The 19508-nt window shown below is 36.8% G+C and overlaps 1 protein-coding gene and 1 long non-coding RNA gene across 2 annotated transcripts in view; one reads left to right on the forward strand and one right to left on the reverse strand.

Moving 5' to 3' along the window:
• The first annotated feature begins 207 nt into the window (after window positions 1–207).
• Window positions 208–9092, forward strand: Mob3 (MOB kinase activator 3). Its single transcript, XM_022855595.2, has 4 exons — window positions 208–615; window positions 4034–4295; window positions 4951–5128; window positions 5856–9092. Exons 2-4 carry the CDS (start codon window positions 4191–4193, stop codon window positions 6230–6232), a joined length of 660 nt encoding a protein of 219 aa, XP_022711330.1. The 5' UTR covers window positions 208–615; window positions 4034–4190; the 3' UTR covers window positions 6233–9092.
• Window positions 9093–18750: 9658 nt separating this feature from the next.
• Window positions 18751–19508, reverse strand: part of LOC147753809 (uncharacterized) — a 3145-nt gene continuing 2387 nt past the window's right edge. The window contains exon 2 of the long non-coding RNA XR_015316042.1: window positions 18751–19284. This is a non-coding gene — a long non-coding RNA (uncharacterized LOC147753809). The remainder of the gene's footprint in view (window positions 19285–19508) is intronic.

Raw genomic sequence — 19508 nt, forward strand, 5'->3', positions numbered from 1 at the left:
AGGCAACCGATTTCGTCTCAATAGATATTTCTGTACTAACGTAGCTTTCATTCTGAAGGTTGATGTTATTGATTAATCGAGATGCGCCCACTGTAAATGGGGTGGTACTTCAACACCAAAATTTTTGTTTCCACGTAAGACCATCTTTAATCTCTAACTAGTTGACGGTGCGTTAACCTTACTTAAATGTCGGAAGATTTTTTCGGATGTTGGAACAATCCGACATCTAACCCATCATAACCAAAGAGAGGAAGTTTTATAGCGGCCAATCTTATTGAATACAATTTTGTTTTATGTTTGCTCATGATCTCTCAGACTGCTGATATGTGATCAGCTGTTCTTGTGGCTGTACATCCGCGGAGCTTCGGTAGACACGTCAGAGGCTCGTATTTGTGAACTCGACGAGTGCACAGCAATCGTATTGCGCATCATTTGCGGCGGCTAGAGAGGTCACGAGGGTGTATTGCATCTGCCGTGTGCCTGTGTGTTCGTCCAATAACAAACCGAAAACGCCGCGAGCCGTAAGGTCAATAAAATGTGATGTGATTTATTTTATAGTCCGTTTGTCGCAGCAGCTGTTTTACGGCTCCGTCACGGACGGCGTGCCCTCTCAAGGTAATTGCGCGCGAAAACTCAATTCACATATGTTTTCCATTACCGACGAAGCTAGCCTAGAGGGCGGAGAGTACAACACGAGTTTCCCATGCTTCAAGTTTTCGGTCAGGGTGGGGTGTATCAACGCTAGTTAATTTTATTTACTTTAGTGATTAGAAACCAGCCAAAAAAAACCTAGTTGTAGCAAAACTGGATTGGTCTATTAGCACACGCTGCAACGGTTCAAAACTATGCTGCTGATTTTTCGCTTATTTTGGCATGCTTTTGTATCACACAGCGGGAAGAATGTTTTTTTTTTTGTTTTTGATGGATACATATAGCTTTACGGGCAGGCCATTTTGTTTATTCTGGTTTCGACGATCTAAATCGTCGCCTTAGATAAAAACTAATTTTCAAGCTCTCTCATGAGTCCTATATAATTTAAGTCATTCATTCATAATCGTTTTTGACTTATACATAGATCTTAGCCTGGGCACATTTGCCACAGTGTATTAATCAAAATAGTGAAAGGAATTAAATATATACCCTAGATAAGTAATAATAGATAGATAATGATTGACACTGCAGGCTGAAACGTTAACACTCCATTATCGTCGAGCCGAAAAACATTTTAGAAATCTCGAAAAACATTTTCTGGCGGTAGCATTTTTCAAGTGAGTGAAATGAATTGGTTTATCTTTCTTTCTGTATTTCAGAGGATAAAGTCTGTGTGTTTGCAAGGGGCGTGATATAGTAGGGCCTAATATACCTGTGTTATTATGACTGGAACTAATATATTAACAAAATAATTGAACCGTGGTCTTATTAGTAGACAAAAGTAGGTGAAAAGATGACATATTGCCAGGAAAAATCTGTGCATCTATACGAGGAGACTGCTTTGATAGAAACTGCGTGTATTTATTAACACTTTTATGTTTTAATTATTTTTGGCTGAAAGTTCGCTGAACCGCTGTTGCAGATGTTTATATATATTTTCAGAGCGTTCACTATGATTATTATTATTCTTATATTGCCAATGGCACTTCACCTCGATTCTACAGAGCCCTCAGAGAGTTCGTTCCCTTTAAGAAAATTGCACTGCCGTCGCCTATGCAAATAGCTTACTGGCAACAGAACTCTGCCTTACAGTTGAGCTGTGTTAAACGACCGCGCCATTGAGACTCACACTTGACTACACTTAGTGTGTGGACAAAAGGGTATCATGATGCTGCCAGGTACCAGCCAAAGTTATTCGACAGGGGTTCTTGATTTATTACTGACTAACAATGATACGACGCTGAGTGTCGATTGGTTTCATCCAGACAACCACTTGCGCGAGCTTTCAAAGGGCAGTCGCTATGCCAGCGTGTTAGGACACGGTCACAGTTATTCTAAGTCTTTTAGAAAGCGATTGGTAAATCCTATACTCCATACTGTATGGTGTATATATATGTATATGGTAATGCGTTTAAACTGGGGAAAATTTTGCCAGCTGTTTGATGTAACATGCGTGCATTAATTTGCTACTTATGGTATTAAAGGAACCCGGTTTTCAAAATTCGAAGAAAACTTATGTGAGGCAAATCAGAAATTCCTCAATATAGTTTAAATTAGAAAGTTCGAAAATAAACTAAAATGGCTCAAAAAACTATCTTTGGGACATTTAAGTTTTCGCTACAGAAACTCACAGTCGTTTTAGAGAGGAGAATACCAACTGCCAATCGGGTCACTTATATAAACTCCACGGTTAATCATTTTAGAATTTTTCGAGACTTTTTTCTGCGTATTTGGACTTACTGCCGTTTCGAGATCTTGCATTTTTGAAATAGTTGGCTTGCTACAGCCTAAAATTTAATTTTGTTGGATCTTTTTATATAGCTTATTTGAGCGGCACCCTAACAGGTTTACACTTAAGAATACCCTTTACGCACGGTTATTATTGAAAATTTACGGATTAACGAAATATATTAGAAATGGCGAATGACTTGCACACCGAACACAAGCTCTAATCGAGGTCGATGGTGGTTTTACTAAAAAAAATAACATAGCATAGTACAGGCACAACATTTTGTTGAAATATATGTTAATGTTCAGATACAGTTTTAGAAACAAAGCTTAAAACAAGTTCTTTATTTAGACACGCCTCCCGATATATATGTACATATATATATATATATAAGCTATGCCTTTCTCAGAAATTCAGTGTGTTGCGTACCCTACAAAATTATGATTCTCCGATGTCTTTATGTGGATTTTAAGTATAAAGTATATCTGCAAGCCCCCGTTTTATCTTCGTGTGCATTATTATCGTAATAAATTCAGTTTAGATGTGGATACCGCAAAACGCTTGCACTGCGCTGTCGGCTATATTCGCTAATATTTAAAACTTAGGGTGAAACATATGTTTGAAGGTGGGGATTTACGACTCTTCGTCCGGGTGGCATAAGTAACGATTCATCCAATTATACAGGCGCTACAGCAGGCTTACAAATATAGGGTTCCAATAATAACCTGTTACAATAGAGCAGGCTTCAATAACCGTCCTCAAGACGAAGAACAAGATCTGCTAGAAGAACAGGATAGAACTTGTGGATTGAGCTGGTTTCATGTCAAATTGTTTTTGTAATTTTAAAATTCAGCGTTCAATTTTGATACTGCTCTTTGTATTGTGTAATGTATTAAGGGCTCTAAGCATTATTTTATGCAAGCTGGGCACGAAAAAACACTGTAAAAAATGTAAACCATAAAACCCTCACACAAACAGAATAGCATCGTGCCACAATGTTGTAGCTAATGCTTTTTCCTTGTATGAACCATATGAGGTTGCCAGTCATAATTCAAAGGTTATAGAATGGTATCAGAAAATGTTGGCTTAAGGGAACAGGCATGCCACGTCAACGCTAGTAATCGCGTTATCATCGAAAAAAATTCTTTAGAGGGGACGGTTTCGCTTATATGTCATCAACTGAAGCGGCTCAATGGGAAAAATCACAAGAGTTCTCAGCGCAATTTCGATGTTGATAACCTCGGCCTTTTATAATTTTTTTTCTTTCAAACATAGTAAGATGCATAACACGTATAGATAAGGTCAACTCAAATGTGCTTCACATACATCCTAAGCGCGTAAATATGTTCACTGCTCGTCTCAATTCTACTGTATCCTCTATTGTTTTCTAATGACACGATATGCGATAGATATCTCAACCTACAAAGAAGGTCTGCTTATGCACATATCGTAACTACAAAATGACTAATCTGCTGGCTAAGATGTCTTATCAAGGCATAAATATTGGCATAAGAATCTCAACAGCTATCTGTATCTTTCGTTTTATAGTAAAATGCCAAGGAACGCTTTCATTTCCCTAGCTAATTTTATTTCGATAAAAGATAATATGTAATAATAAAGATTTGCCTTCTTTTCGTTTGCTTCGTATTTCAGATAGACGCGCTGACTTGATAAGCTCAGCTTTGAGCTGAGCTTCTAGCTAGTTCAACCCTTGCTTCTTCAAGGTCTTACGAAAACTAGGTCGCTTGACGATCGTCAAATTATTGAAGCACCTATAGCAATATCCTATTAATTACATCAAATCAAAGAGATGGCTGCCATAGCGGAATTGTCTAAGTTCTTTCACAAGGAAAAGACATTCAAGCCGAAGAAGAAGTTTGTGCCTGGAACACTGAAGCATTCGCTGCACAAGCAGGTGGTTTTATTGCATTGAGTAAGACAGGAATAGAGATTTCACTCTTACATTGTAACCAATTAGTAATCGACTTCCATACAGTTTTTGCTCAAAGATAAGGTCACTATTATGCCATAATTCACGTGCATATCAATTATAATTATTGAGGTATTAACGCGTGAACTAATAACTCGAGACCTTGGTAATATTAGCATAGCATAAAATGTTACGTGTCTGTGTTTTGAATGTTCACACCTTTCTCCTCGTCTAATAATAGGTGATTTACATTGAAGTCGGTAAAATCGTTAACATGATCACAATTTTGCCACTTGATATGTGATACGTTTATTTATATCTTTAATAGGTTGAACACACACCTTTTCTTACTGTATAATGCTATATAATCTAGATTACTCCGTTAAAATGTGCGTATTCTACTCTTTAGGTAAACCTAAATTGTCTCATATAAATATTTATAAATAATGTCTTCCAGGTTCATTGTAAGTATTACAAGCAGCGTAGTTCTATAAATCATTCGAATTGACATCTAATTTTTTAGAAGAAGTGAGGACACGCAGTTTGCTTGGTGTGCCCATAGGTGTGTGTAGCATTCGTTTTTATCCAGGATAGTCTTTTCATAATTTGTTTCGTCCTTTTGCTGAACTTTATACAATAGGCACAGGCATCGCTAAACTCCGGCCTGAATCTCCGCGAAGCAGTTCGTTTGCCAGCAGGTGATTCATACCACGACTGGCTGGCAGTTCATGTAGTTGACTTTTTTAACCGAATCAACCTCATTTATGGGACAGTGACAGATTTCTGTACGGAAACCAGTTGTCCGACCATGAGTGGAGGTTTGTATGACCATGATATATCGCTTAGTGTGAAAAATATTTTTTTGAACGACGAGCGTTAAATTATACTTAAATATATATTGTGTTTATTTTAATAGGCCTAGCAAATAAACAAATTGTTGAAGTTTGCGATATTAACATATTAGCAGATCATTAATTTGCATATAACAGGACATCTGCTCTGTATAAATGTATAATTTTTATCATTTTGAGGCTGTGTCCTTTGTTAGCAGAAATGCATTCATTTATTCACTTAATCAAAATTTGAAGCTAATTGTATCTCAAATATAATAGATAGTACTTTGGTGTACACTTATCATTATTACACTTAGTATAAAACTAAGTGTAATAATGATAAGCGTATTGTTTACTTAATACTTATAACAAAAAATCATTGGTAATGGGACTAAAGTGTGCACGTAGATTTTTTTCAGTCCATATTTCGCATGCATACACTGAATATTTATTTTCACTTTCAATGTGATTGATTGTATGGCAAAATATCTGTATGAGTCGATCGGTCGATTAGAAATGTGCGTAGTGTGTTTACGTTTAGTTTGTTGTTTGTGCAGCCCATGTAAAGTTCTGGATATGGGGCTATGAACTCCTATTGCAATACACAAGATACACGGATTTGATATACATACATTCCCATTTTGGTTAGCCTATAAGTTGAAACCTGTTGATTTTGCTGTTTATTCATTATGTGTTTCAATGTTCATTTTAGGTGCACGGTTCGAGTATCTGTGGTGCGATAAGGATCGCTACAAGAAGCCACAGGCTTTACCAGCACGTCAGTATATCTCCCTGCTAATGGACTGGATTGAATCGCAGATTAACAACGAGGAGCTGTTTCCGACTTCGGCGGACACCCCATTTCCAAAGAGCTTCGAGAAGACGTGCAAGAAAATCCTAACTCGACTGTTTCGCGTGTTTGTTCATGTTTATATTCACCATTTTGACAAGATCGTCGCCATTGGCGCCGAGGCACATGTCAACACGTGCTACAAACATTTCTACTACTTCACCGATGAATTCCATCTGATCAGCGAAAAAGAGCTTGAACCGCTTCGAGAAATGACCGAAAAGATCTGTCACTCGTAGTAATTCAAATTAGGTGGTCGGCAGCTGAGCTATGAAAGATAAAGCTAAAGCTAGACAAATATCCATCAAAAAAGAGACTTGTAAATCAAAGACAATAGGGTGAAGGACAGAAAAACCTAGCTGGAGTGATCGCTAATTTATGAATGTAAGTGTGTGTATGTGTGTTTGTGCGTGTCTGTACGGCTTTATAAGTGTTCCAGTTCGTTCCTGGGTGTGTTTAAGTCTGTGGACATGAGGCCTTGAGGTATCGTAGCAGATTCTGAGGTAACGTCATAATTAAGCTGAGCGATAACAAGGAGGATAAGAAGTAAACTTGATGCTATCTTGAAGACGGGTGATTCGAGGCCGAAAGAGGTAGAGACGAACGAATAGCATACGTGTTCATAATGTGTGCGATACAAGTGTAGGCAGTACCAGAGTTTTTATGTGTTCGACACTGCGTTTTGTGATCCAGCTAGATCTCTTTAAGTTGGACTTTGCTGACTGTATGATTACTCTAGGCTTGGCACACCCAGCAAGCGATATTCGCTTGAGCCGGGGTGTGAAAAAAATAAGTGCAAAATTCTACTCATGTATAAATAATGATACCTTTGCTTCTTAAGTATTTGGCCATAGTTAGCTTTTTTTGTAATATTGAACGCTTAGTGAGCTTACAAGCCATTATTTCTGACTGTCAGCTCAGTCGACTATTATTCTTGTTCAAATCTTCGTACATTTTTAGATGCCTACGGCAAAACAATGCCGTTTAGTACTTGCTTTTACTTTGTTCTGTTTTATTATTTTATCACTTATTTGAGAACAGACAAACGCAGTATCAACTATTGGTGGTATTGCTAGGCAATACATATATGTATATGAAGTTCGTTAGATATACAGAAAGGCTCGTCTAGCTTATGTTGATGTTACCAGGTCAATTCCTTGTTCGCCATCGCACATGATGTTACTACGACTATAAAATTTCTTTGACAATCGCATTTGTGTAGTATGCATATCCTTACTACATAACATGTAGTAAAGCAGCAAAATTATTCGAGCCAGAACAACAATTAAATATATCTATTCAAATGGGTGGCCATAATTATGAGCAGTGAAAAGCATAGATGTCCGAAAAATTAAGTGCTGAAGCTCGTTTGCTGGGTACGTTCGAGCTGCTTTGTGGTTAAGTGATGCTGCACAATTTATTCAAAAGCAAAAATCTTATTTGGATTGATTCGATAGCCGATCTTCAGACTGCTTCAGTACTTAATTGCGATCTAGTTTAAGAATTACAGCACATGCAGATCAACTGTGCGTATCTTGAGGGAGATAGAACGAAAGGGCGAGGGAATGTCGTATAACTCAATTGCATACCGGTGTACGGTATTGTGCTTGGTCAAGCTCAGTAAAATTACCCCTTTCTTGCCTCGTTACTAATTTCACAGAAAAATAATAATCGAATGGCAAAATCTGGTGATACTAGCGGATACCTGAAACAGCGTGTGAGATCGGGTCATTTCATTGCTGACAAGCAATGGAGAACCGCCTAAATGCTCTGAAAAGAATAATGTATTATTTTATCTAAATAATCAACAGTTTAATAAGGAAACCTTGCGGCAAGAACTCAAGGTTTTTAAGACATTGCGGGTAGAGCGATATGTAATAAATAAAAAAATACATATAATATTTGAGTTACTAGAAATCAAATAATCTTTGTGCGGTGGTACGATATCAGTCGGAACGAGTTGCACACATTCACGCGACATGTAAACGAGTTCTAGCAAATACAATTACACATTACCCATTACCCAAGTGATAATATTCAATTAACATTGCTCGATAATTTTTTTTCATTTAGTCACACATAGTGTGATATATACCTACAGGGAGATGCCGGTATCTGCACCAGCAAAAAGATAACCACCAACTGTGCGAAGGAGATCCACTAAATATGATTTAATTAAAAAAAAACTCTCTAAACATAAAGGATGGTAATGTATTCAAGCAAGATTACCTATGTTTGTAACTGCTCTATGAGCAGTTGTGCTTTGCAAGGTGAGACAAGGTATCCCGAATTTCGAAATGCGGCAGCATTTCATGCAGTTATCTATTTAATGTGTGGCTTTATATGTTTTTAGTGTGATTAAATACTTTTGGGCAATGCTAGCTTTAGCTATTTGTCCACGAAAAGCCATTATTCAGTCTCTACATTATTCGAATGGTCGTACTGTTTTGACTTGATTGTTGCCGTATTTATTACTCCGTCTGGTCTCACTAGGTTTTGCAAGGAGCCCGAATGCGTAAATTGTATGCATTCTCGCGTGAAACGATATTCATAATTTCGTTCACTGTTTAGTGATACGTAGTACATAGAATGCTAGTTGATGTTTTCTAGCATCAACAAAGTGTAGATGGTTACCAACTTGAAGTATTTATTTGTCGCCAATTTAGTATATCCCTGCACTTTTCAGCTGACGAACCCGTAAATGAAGGCTGCAGGAAAACGAACCTGTTGTATATCTAGCCGAAAACGTTAGGTAGAGTTTAGCTTGAGATCACATATTTATCAATGATAACGTAATTTGCTCGCCCATCTAGTACCGATGTGGTGACCAAATCCAGCACGTATCATTCCTATTTAAGGAAAAAATGACGCACCGTTTAGGGGACCGGCGAGGTCTATCAGATCGTAAGCATGGTATATCATAGCCAATAATCAGCCGAAAGACAGAAGAAGCAGGTATCAGTTCAGTGTTGATTTACAAGGGTCAAGGCCACCCTGCTCAGCTTGTGTTTTTTTCTGCCAAGGCTGTCACTCGAGGGGAAAATTGCTGGGCATTGAAAAAAGAGATATATCAATAAAACAGTCCTGATAAAAAAAAAACTACAAGCTGTTGTCTTCGTTGTAGTATAAGTAGGTGCATGTACGTACTTTGTACGAACGGCTGCATAAATGCTTTATTCTCGGCAGTTCGTATTAGCTAATCAGAAAGTAATTTGGCTGTATTTGAATTTTATTATCAGTACGTTTTATATACCCATTTCGCTTAGCAAAACCTTTCTCTGGACGGCTCTAAATTAACTGCACTCCAGCTTAAGTAAGCTGACCTAATTGCCGCATATCTCACTTTCTTCTATATTCCCTCACTGGAAAAACGCTAATTTCTGATGGATGACATACGATTCCCTTCGGCGGTCCTCTATGCAAGGGAAATGATTAATTTCCCAAAAATTTTATATATGAGCACCTCAGATGATTTAATGAGATCGGAGAAGGCGGACTTTACTAAAAATTTTTTAAACGCAATGGGAAGGTAAAGACAGGCTTTCATTCCTCTCAAGCTGCCCAGTTGAATCTAGCAATTAATGCTCCTTTCGTATACCTACTTTATTCGCCGAAAAAACCGTCTATTAGCCGACCGATAGAAGAATAGCATGGGAACCCTATCAAATAATTTAAAGCAAAGCAAAAAGTTAGCAGTGTAATACTTTATACCGACGTATTATTTGAATTTTTCTATGCCACTGAAATAATTTTCATTTTAAATATGGAAATACATTAGAATACACGCGATAGAACAATTAATGTAAAAATCATGCCTACGGCGCCGTAATATAAGTACTAAAGTGCCCTACTTTACGACAATATTATTACATTTTAAATCAAATTTCAATACAAGCTGTGTATTATTTATTATATTTAAACCGTAGGCGTAACTATGCAACACGGTTATATGAAATATCTAGATATATTAGCTCATGTTGTGTCGTTGTATAAAAAATACATGGTCTTCTGGTGTGGGCACGTCTTGGAGGCAAATTAGACCTCTATTCACCCATATACCTTTCGTTTTGTCCTAGAATTAAAGATACTGGGGTTTCTCGCAATTACCGCTTACCTAGTATATGTTTACACGAATTGAAAATAAATATAATTGATAGTTTTTTGTGTTTGACTATTATACATTTTTTGTATTATATATATTGTGTTTGTATTGCATATATTATGTCAACGCTTTTTGCTGAACTCACTAACTTTTTCTTCAATCATGATAATAATGGTATATTTTATTTAAGGATTTATTTTAATGGCGCACGGATGCGAAAGATAATTTTGAAACTTTCACATACTGTTTGGTGACTACCCGCGCAGCACACAAGAGGATTCCTATAAGAATAAATCGTCTACACACCATTTTTTTGACTATGTTGCTAATTTGAATATTTCACACCAGTACTATTGCCAGATTTAGTAGTTGTCTCAATTGTGTTGAACATTGATGTTTTCAGACTCGGTGGGTGGTTTCTGATACATTCAAACGTTCATTTGTTAACGGCTTTGAAGCTATCGCAAATTGACAAATTCCTAGGTGCTTCCCTTACATTGACATTTAAAGAAAGCGTGTCTTGTGTACGCATTTCCAACTTCCGAAAGGGTTGTAGACCTGAGTGCCACAAAGATGCTGCATGTGCCATGAATATCCAGGATCTTAAATAGCTTGACATACAAAATATGGTCTTTTAAAACCAATGATCATACTGTCCTATTAAAGCGGAGTGTTAATCGTGTTAAAGTAATTAAATAGTACCCTGTGTATTTTAGATTAGCTGTTATAGTGATTGCTCGATAATGGATACCTCCCACCGTTTAGGAATTGAGTTCGTCAATAGAATGTGCGTGATTGATAAATCCGTGTTAAAAGCGTAGAATAACGTGTTTTTCGAAGTTTTAAGTCTGATCTCTTGCTTCACACTTAAAGCTCGTTTAGGATATCACGCGACAACAAGTTGCCATCGTATTTGTCGACTCTCGTATATGTTTACATCATCTGCGTACATTGAATGAATGTAGTATATAATATAGGACGTGCATAAATAAAGAAGTAAAAAAAAATTATGTACGTATATATATATATTAGTTTCTCGAAAACGTATTGCCAAGTTTTAAACCATATATTAAAATCATATTACTAAACTAAATAAGTGTCATTTTGGTCGATGATCTTCTGGCTTCTTTTGTGACGATAGAAACCCGAATCAGTTGTTTTGCCGGACGGCAGCAACTCAGTGCGCGAGCCCTTTCCAATCCCAATAAACAGATAGCATAACATTCCTTGGCGTCAGTCTTAGCTCTGCCACAGATTGTAAAGCGCGCTTTTTCATATTTATACATTGTCGTATGTGACCGACTTTTATTATCCATGGTCAACAATTTTAGAAACGAATGGATTTTGCTGCATTTTTGTAAACTCTCGCAGATGGAAATGCATCAAGTAAATTGTTTTGCGTCAATTTGTGTGGCACCTAGACATCAAGCTTTTCATACAGCCAGCCTGACTACAGATCAACCTGAATGAGAATCTAAAATACTCCGGTAGTTAAATGTAAGTGCTTATTGAGAACTTCCTTATTCGAATAATACGTATAATACCTGAGTAACTAGGAGGGCTCAAAGCAAAGACCCTCGTATCTTTCGACCGTTCAAACCGCTGCGTTCACAAAGCCAACAGCTCAATAAGTCCGTTTTTCCCATCTTGCAAACACGAGAATTATTATTTATACGTAGCTAAAACCTTCGATCAGATAGCGCCGTTTTATAGAATTGAAGGCTGTCGTCCCCTGGACATAGCTCATACTATTTAGAAATGCAGTAGCCTGGTCAATTTTAACTGAACTCATCTTTTTTTTTAATTTAAAGTCTAACTGATTCAAATTAACATAAACAAGAACAACTCTCTTTATTCGCACAGGCTATGCAGTATATGTCCTTTTTAATTTAATATACGTATGGATACAGAAATATTTAATATGAATTATTTTGTCTGAAAACTCAGTCCGGGAACTGTATCGTGAAATTCACAAGCAGGTGGTGCGAATCAATTTAAGATAAATTCCAGCTAATTATCAACTGAATATATTCATATATGATGACTGACAACGCTTGTATATTTTGAAACTGCTATGTGAGTTATTTGTGTAATTACCTAACAAAAATAACAGATAATTATAAAATTATGATTGGTAAAGTGGATCACTGCTTAGTTTTAGCATTCCTTTATTCCTTCGCATGAGGATTAGTTTGTAGCTGGCGAACACTTACCAGTTCTGTCAGTTGGCTTCGCCTGCTAACTAATGCGCGCAATAGCATCTGGGAGAATGATATCGAACATTCTACGCCGTGCGAGTTGCTTCGAGGCGATACGAGATATCTTCAGCACCGACTAGGTGGCGCCACCGTGGATATAAAAGAGCGCACTAAGTAGCTCTCCATTGTAGAATTGTGAAACACTCATCTGCTAAAGGAATTAGGTACTCATTTAGCAGACGTATGTCGAAGAATCTGGTTCGTGAAGTGCATTTGAAGTAACGCCAGGTTTAGGAATACCAGTGGTCGTTCATTAACTTGAAAACACAAACCAGCAAACGTAGAATGTTTGTGAGCGTTTTACAGCCTTGGGAGGCCGAGGTGTTCTCTGGTGGGCCAATACGCGGTGGTAGCCGTTGCTGTAGGCACCAAGACGGCCATAATCATCGCAGCTTGGCGGATATGAAGTCTGTTATTTGGCGTCGATCGAAACTAAACCCGTGTAATAATGAGTCAAAACCCGTGCGCCGTTTCCAGTATGGCAGCGATTGTGAGACGTTGCACAAATGCAATTATACACCAGCGGAGCGAAGATTGGATACTATGATTGAAGGCTTTAGTAAACTTTTGTCATTGGACCAATTACGTATGGCTTCAGCGGTTCGCGATGATGTTTCAAAAGTCAACAGAGCGCCTGAGATAATTCAATGGACACTAGACGACAAATCCAGCGAGTATTATGGTCGACTGCAACTTCCGTTCGACCTGGAAAGTTCCGATGATTTTAACATCGAGCTCGATGAATCAACACGTATGGTGACTGTTTGTGCTGTTGACAACAACAGGTTAAAGACTCATGGCGGTAGCTGTCATTATACCTCACCACGATGGAAATACTCGCAACGTCTTGATGAGGCAATTCAACTGAATCAAATTAAGGCTAACCTGAACCCCCACGAGGGTGTACTTGAGTTGCGGGCGCCTCTCAAGCATGTCTCTTTAGCCTTACGGTCAAATCAAATGAGAGCTGACGTCCAGGCATCTGCTGAAACGAGAGATAACAGAAGTTTAGTTGAGATTGACACTCGTATGAGTTCAAGCCAACAGCAAGAAAATAAACTAACTCGACCGATTAATTGGAAGCCTATCGAGATTGAAGATATTGGGCCAGACGAGGAAAGCGACAAGATGTCGATCTCATTTACCGAGTGAAATTGCTGAAGCCCAGAAGTCAATTACCTATGAGTTCTGTTTACTGTGATAAAGCAGCGGTAACCAAAGCTTGTGAGTCCGTTATGTGAAGCTTAGAAACGGTGAATCGGACCACGTAAAGTTGTTGCCCAAGCGCTGTTTCTATTGTATATATTTTAAATATGCAATATTTTTACATTAAATTCGTAAAAAATAAAAGCTACAAATATACACCGAACAAGTAGTAAGGGCAATGTTTGAGCGTTTCAATATAATTGGGTCGTTTTTGTAATATAATTGGGTCGTGTCATACGTTAATCTAGCTGTTTCGTTTTCGCAAATTAATTAAAGTTAATGGTGAACAGCTTGTTAACGGTGAAAAGCGACAATGGCCCCTCCCCGGCGATACCTCGGCCGACCTAAGTTAATCTTCACCTTTTAAGAAGGTGAACTTCATAGAAAAAAGTAGAAGTAGCGAATAAATCGATCTCTAAAGTGAATAAATCGATCTCTAAACTCTATTGCGTCTGCCTATAATAGGTATAATTATTCATTGTATAATTAATCATTAATTTATATAGCTTAATCATTAATAGGTATAGTTAATCGTTAATTTATATATACTAATTTGTCTATTAGTTCTGTTAATTAGCTAAATTGAAGTAGTGAATAAATCGATCTCTAAACTCTATTGCGTCTACCTATAATAGGTATAATTAATTATTAATTTATATATACTAATTTGCCTATTAGTTCTATTAATTATATACTAATTTGTCTATTAGTTCTATTAATTTAATCATTAATTTAATCGTCAATTTATATATAGTAATTTGTTTATTAGATCTATTAATTAGCTAAAGCCCTGACCACAATAGATTTTTACTTTTGTCAATAGCATTCTCTTTTTCAATCGATTTCATGAAAACTCGTACAGTAAATAACCCCATGTTCCGAATAGCGACATTATAATTTCCAATCGATGCTAAGAGAGGACAGGGTTAATCATCAATTTATATATACTAATTTGTGTATTATTTCTATTAGTTCTATTAATTAGCTAAAGCCCTGACCACAATAGATTTTTACTTTTGTCAATAGCATTCTATTTTTCAATCGATTTTATGAAAACTCATACAGTAAATAACCCCATATTCCGAATAGCAGCATTATTATTTCCAATCGAGCCTAAGAGAGGACAGGGTCAGCGTTCGGTTGCTCTTAATAGCAATATATCTTGCCGTGACAGTATTTTGTATACAGATTTTACTATGATCGTGGCCTGACAATTGATGTTGAAATTACAAATTGGGCATAAATATTTATCAATGACCATATCATGTTTACATCAGTGAACTGAGCCCTAAAGAAATGGTAATCAACGAAAACCATCAAATTGTTAAATGTGTTGTTTTTCCAAGCAAAGTGGTTTCTAATTATTAGAGCATGTCTTATGAAACTTTATTTTAGACGTAGTCAGGTAATGTACCAACAATATAAATTGTTAATGTAATTTTGGAAATTCTTATGTAGGCGACGTTAACGTTAGTATAACGGAATGCTTTATCGAAGGAATGGGAGCATACGAGTAATGTTAAAAAAAAAATATAGAGGGATAGTCTCATTTAGTGATTTAAATCTTCTCGTAAACGTGTGTGTGTGAGTGTGGCGCGTAAATATACATTTAGTTGAATGAGTATTCAGCTAGGGCGACCGATTTTTGGTTATCGGCACGTTACATCACGCCACACTGGCATCAATGTATTTGCTGCGGAAAATCGTGTTGGTTGACTATTGCTAAAACCTACTTTAATTCGCCGAATCATGGTCTAAAAAAATAGGTCATCGTGAGGCTGCCCCGGAGGCTACCTAAAGCCGGTGAGGATCGATCCAGATGGCTTGTCCAAAACAAAAGCGTAATATTTAATGCTACAATAGAAGGCCATTTAGGAATAAATGATAAAAAATTGATTTTCTTTCGTGCAAAGTTCGAATCAGCAGTTCAAGGATAATAATACTAATAAGAATAACTATTTCTGAAAACTCCACTGCCTTTCGATAATCTTATAGGGCGTCAACAAACAATGAACCGATGGACCAGAACGATACCCAAACAAACAGTCTCCAATTCAATCGATTCTCTAGTAACACGGTCGCTAGTTTTTGCATGGTAGAGCATACATTCTCCTAAATGTCTTACCCCTTACTGGAATGCTTAATTGCAATTATTTGAAGAGAGAATTCGGAATATGCATATAATACACTATACTACATTTCCGTAATGGTTTTAGGCTGGCGTTAAAGCTCATTCAGTTCGAATGTTCAATATGTAGTCTACACTCGGTATAACGACAGATAAACATGGGTCAGACGGTACGTACTTATATTTATCGGAAAGCTCCTTTTACTTTCTATTTTTTAATAGAGTAATTATACGATAATTGAAAAGCAATGTGATCTTACATTCCCGCTGTAAGCAACTATAATTAATTCTTGTTAAAAACAAAAAATATTTACTCGTTCAGTAATACAAGCAGATAATAGTATTCATTTAATTAAGTGAAACGGAGTGCAGCAATACTTTTTTTCATGTACATCGTTGTTAGGAGTTTGACATAGACATGAATCATCTGCTAGAAATAAGCTTCCTATTTCCGGTTGCCTTCGATGCGAACGCGCTAAAACCAGAGAAAAGGGCCTGCATGCATTTGCTAGACAGTGTATGAAAGAGAGTACTTGGTTCTCATACATGTTTTTTAAAAGAGCAGAAAAGGTAATTAATGTAATAATTCTTCGAAAAATATATACTCCTCTACTTTATAAGTGCAGCTGACAGATACTAGCTATACTATGAATATTCTATTGATAAGCGTTTCACAAAGTGTTCCGTAGTTTATTTATAACGAAAAATGTATGAATCAAGCATATTTTTCTTGGTTTAAAATGTTAGTGCTAGGAAGATGTGTTCCGTCTTTCCATAATTATGTTTCGTCTGTGTGCATAATAAACCCTATTATGCGAAACCCCCTCAAAAGCGAAAAGTTTAATTTCGAGAAGAAAAATCTGACCATTCATCCAACTGAGTATTGGCTCATAATCTCGAATCCTACCTAGCTTTATCCGTTGGCAGTAAGTGACTACTACTGCACGCTACCAACATAAATGCTTAGATACGAACGCTAACTGGAAAAAGGATGCGTGATTTTATGAAATTACGTACAGGACAGATATTTGATGATTCCGCGCGCTGAATTCGGCATTTCCAATTATTCCTTAATTCAAAGCGAGTTTATATGCAAATACTATACTCATGGAAGGTTGCACCAAAGATATTTTTTGCTGAACGCTTACTCAATGTCGGTATTCCTGCTAGAATTTATAACAACAAAAATACTTTCGAATTCTAATATTTCATAGAACGTAATATATGAGCTAGAAAAGAAACCTTTAACTGTTTTACTGTGGTTAAACGAATGGCAGCCTTTTCATTAGACTTACTACAGCCACAGCCGAAGCTATTTTCATCTACGTGATAGATTCACGTTTGAATTAAATTAAATTACTGCTTAGATTTATACTCTGTTTTCTATTGCCTGCTACCCGCGGGGGGTTCTTAGCTTAAAACTGCATTATCTAGTAATCATCACCGCCTATGAGCTTAAGGTGTTCAAAGACAAATTGTACGATGCAACAGGAGAAATCTGTAATGTTGCATGGTACCAACTATTTGTATTAAGTTTGCTTTTGGCTGCGGTATGTCCGTGAATATTCATGTGTAGATAGAGATATCGCTAGTATCATGATCCGACCCAAATTTTCGTACAAATTCCTCTACCAGTTCCATAATTGTACCACTGTTTCGTCTATATGATGCCAACAGAAATGTCTGTCTAATCAACCACTTTAATATATAGCAGCTTGTTGGCTTATCAAGAAGTAATTAAACATTAATCTATCACAGCAATGCTACGTACAAAAAGTTCAGCAGCTGTCGGTTTTAAAATTGATGAATTAACTACTAATAGATGCTATCTACTTTATTAGTATTTTTGAACAACGACTCAAGGATTCAAGAAAAGCAATAATTTCACTAATTAAGATTCAATAAAAAATATGACAGATATCAAACAACTTTTATTAGTGTACAATAATTAGGTATATATTGCATTGTCTTGCTACATAAGATAACGATTAAACTAAAATGTGTTTGACAATACGCTGCTCGAATAATTGCTTCATGCGCTTACGAGAAAATGTTTGATTTACCTTTTACGAAAAATGCCATGCCATATGGAAGCTGAATCTTTGGGTGTCTGTGGCAAATTCATATCTAGGATTTGAGACCTTTTTTAAGCATCCTTACAAAGAGAAAATCTAAAAACATTTTGAGCGATGGTTTCAACAAAGCAATTACGGTCACTACCACTTTTATAAAAAAAAGTCGCACCGTAACTAACCTTTGATATCCAGCTTATGATCCTAAGCTGTTTTCTTTATTTTCCGTTTGTCTTTATTAGTATTTAAGTAAATCGCATCGTGTACCAATTGTACTATATGTTAATACGAATTTAACGTGTTCTCTGCTATTTCCACGAGAAAATCGCCTTTATTCGTAAAAAATATTATTCATTTTAGAGGTATATATGCGCCACCCGCAAATGGAAGAATGAGCTTACACGTTCGCCGTGTGGATCTACTGTATAATTATTGCTGCGACAAATTGAACAGGGTTTCCAAGAGAATCTATGCTTAACATGCATCACTCTGTTGACTAAAAAACTGGACTACCAAATAATAGTAGAGGTAAAAGCACTAAAATTAAGTTACGTACCGATCTAGCTATATTATATACCGATGATGTGACGCCTTGATATCGACTGCCCTAGCGCGCTAAATATGTTAACCCCTGAACGAAACGAACGTTCATGGAAGGTTTCAGTCCTGATTTCAGCATGATTCAATCATGATCAGATTACAGTCATGGTAATCTTTTTAATTGATATCATTATATTCAAGCACTGATATTTTTTCGTAAACGAATCCTAAGCATTTAGTCAATTCGAAACTTTTAGTGCATATGTAGGATCAGTTTAAAAAAGAAACAATAAAAATACTTTTTTATTAAGTTAAGCGTTATTGCTATGACTTTTATACTTATTTTTAAATTCGGCATGCTTCACAGGACGGTTAGCAGCCATGTTTGCTTATTAAGTGCAAAGATAAATAATGCGCGAAATTTCTAAATATATGTTCCTTTTATTTCAGCTGCTGTGGCCAAAAATCAGCCGTTTGTAGACGGTGTTCTACTACCTTTTACTTTCTGGTTTCCTATAGTATAAATCAATGCTCCAAAAAACAGCCTTTACTCTTTTATGTTTGTGGTCTTGGGCAGCCTAAAACTTCCAGACATTATTACAGGGTTAGCCCAAGGTCACTCAAAAGAACTATCGATTCTATTGTATACGTTAGATTATATTGTCAATCATTTCCTTGTGTACCTTGCTTGACTATGAATGTGCTCTTATTCTTAAATTGCAATACAACACGTCCACTATGTGTCTTCATCTTTGTTATTATCATGATTATCACCGCATTAGTATCTTCCGACGGGATGTCCTGCATACCACCCAAAAGCTCCGTTTTGACCGGAATATGCTCCCATGTCGAGGTAGCCTTCATTGTCTTGTCCACCGCCCCTTCCTTCATCGTTGCCATACCCAGATGGAGCTGCCGTTTGATCTTCAGCCTCTTCGTCAGATGCTACCACTATCATCATCATGAGCAGTATTATTACAAGGAACTAATTATTGCCCATAATAAACAAAAGAAAAACGAAAAAAACGAAGCTAAGCTTAGTTGTCTGTACTCCATAGTGTCAGCTCAATTTTTTGTTACAGACTAAAATTCATGAACGAATCATGTGGGCTGCCTTTAAATATATATATTATTATTCTATTATATATATATCTTTCTCCGAGTCAGAGCGCCGCAGTGGGGAGAGGGAGCGCTGCGCTTTGCCTGAGG

This window comes from Varroa jacobsoni, unplaced genomic scaffold (genome assembly GCF_002532875.2).
Source record: "Varroa jacobsoni isolate VJ856 unplaced genomic scaffold, vjacob_1.0 scaffold_217, whole genome shotgun sequence".
NCBI classification, from domain to species: Eukaryota; Metazoa; Arthropoda; class Arachnida; order Mesostigmata; family Varroidae; genus Varroa; species Varroa jacobsoni.

What these genes read in the sequence shown, in the direction of transcription:
- Mob3 (XM_022855595.2), top strand. Translation starts at nt 4,191, where the DNA reads ATGGCTGCCATAGCGGAATTGTCTAAGTTCTTTCACAAGGAAAAGACA. An exon ending in AGCATTCGCTGCACAAGCAG is followed by an intron (nt 4,296 to 4,950) that starts GTGGTTTTATTG and finishes TTTATACAATAG; the next exon opens with GCACAGGCATCGCTAAACTC. An exon ending in TTGTCCGACCATGAGTGGAG is followed by an intron (nt 5,129 to 5,855) that starts GTTTGTATGACC and finishes TGTTCATTTTAG; the next exon opens with GTGCACGGTTCGAGTATCTG.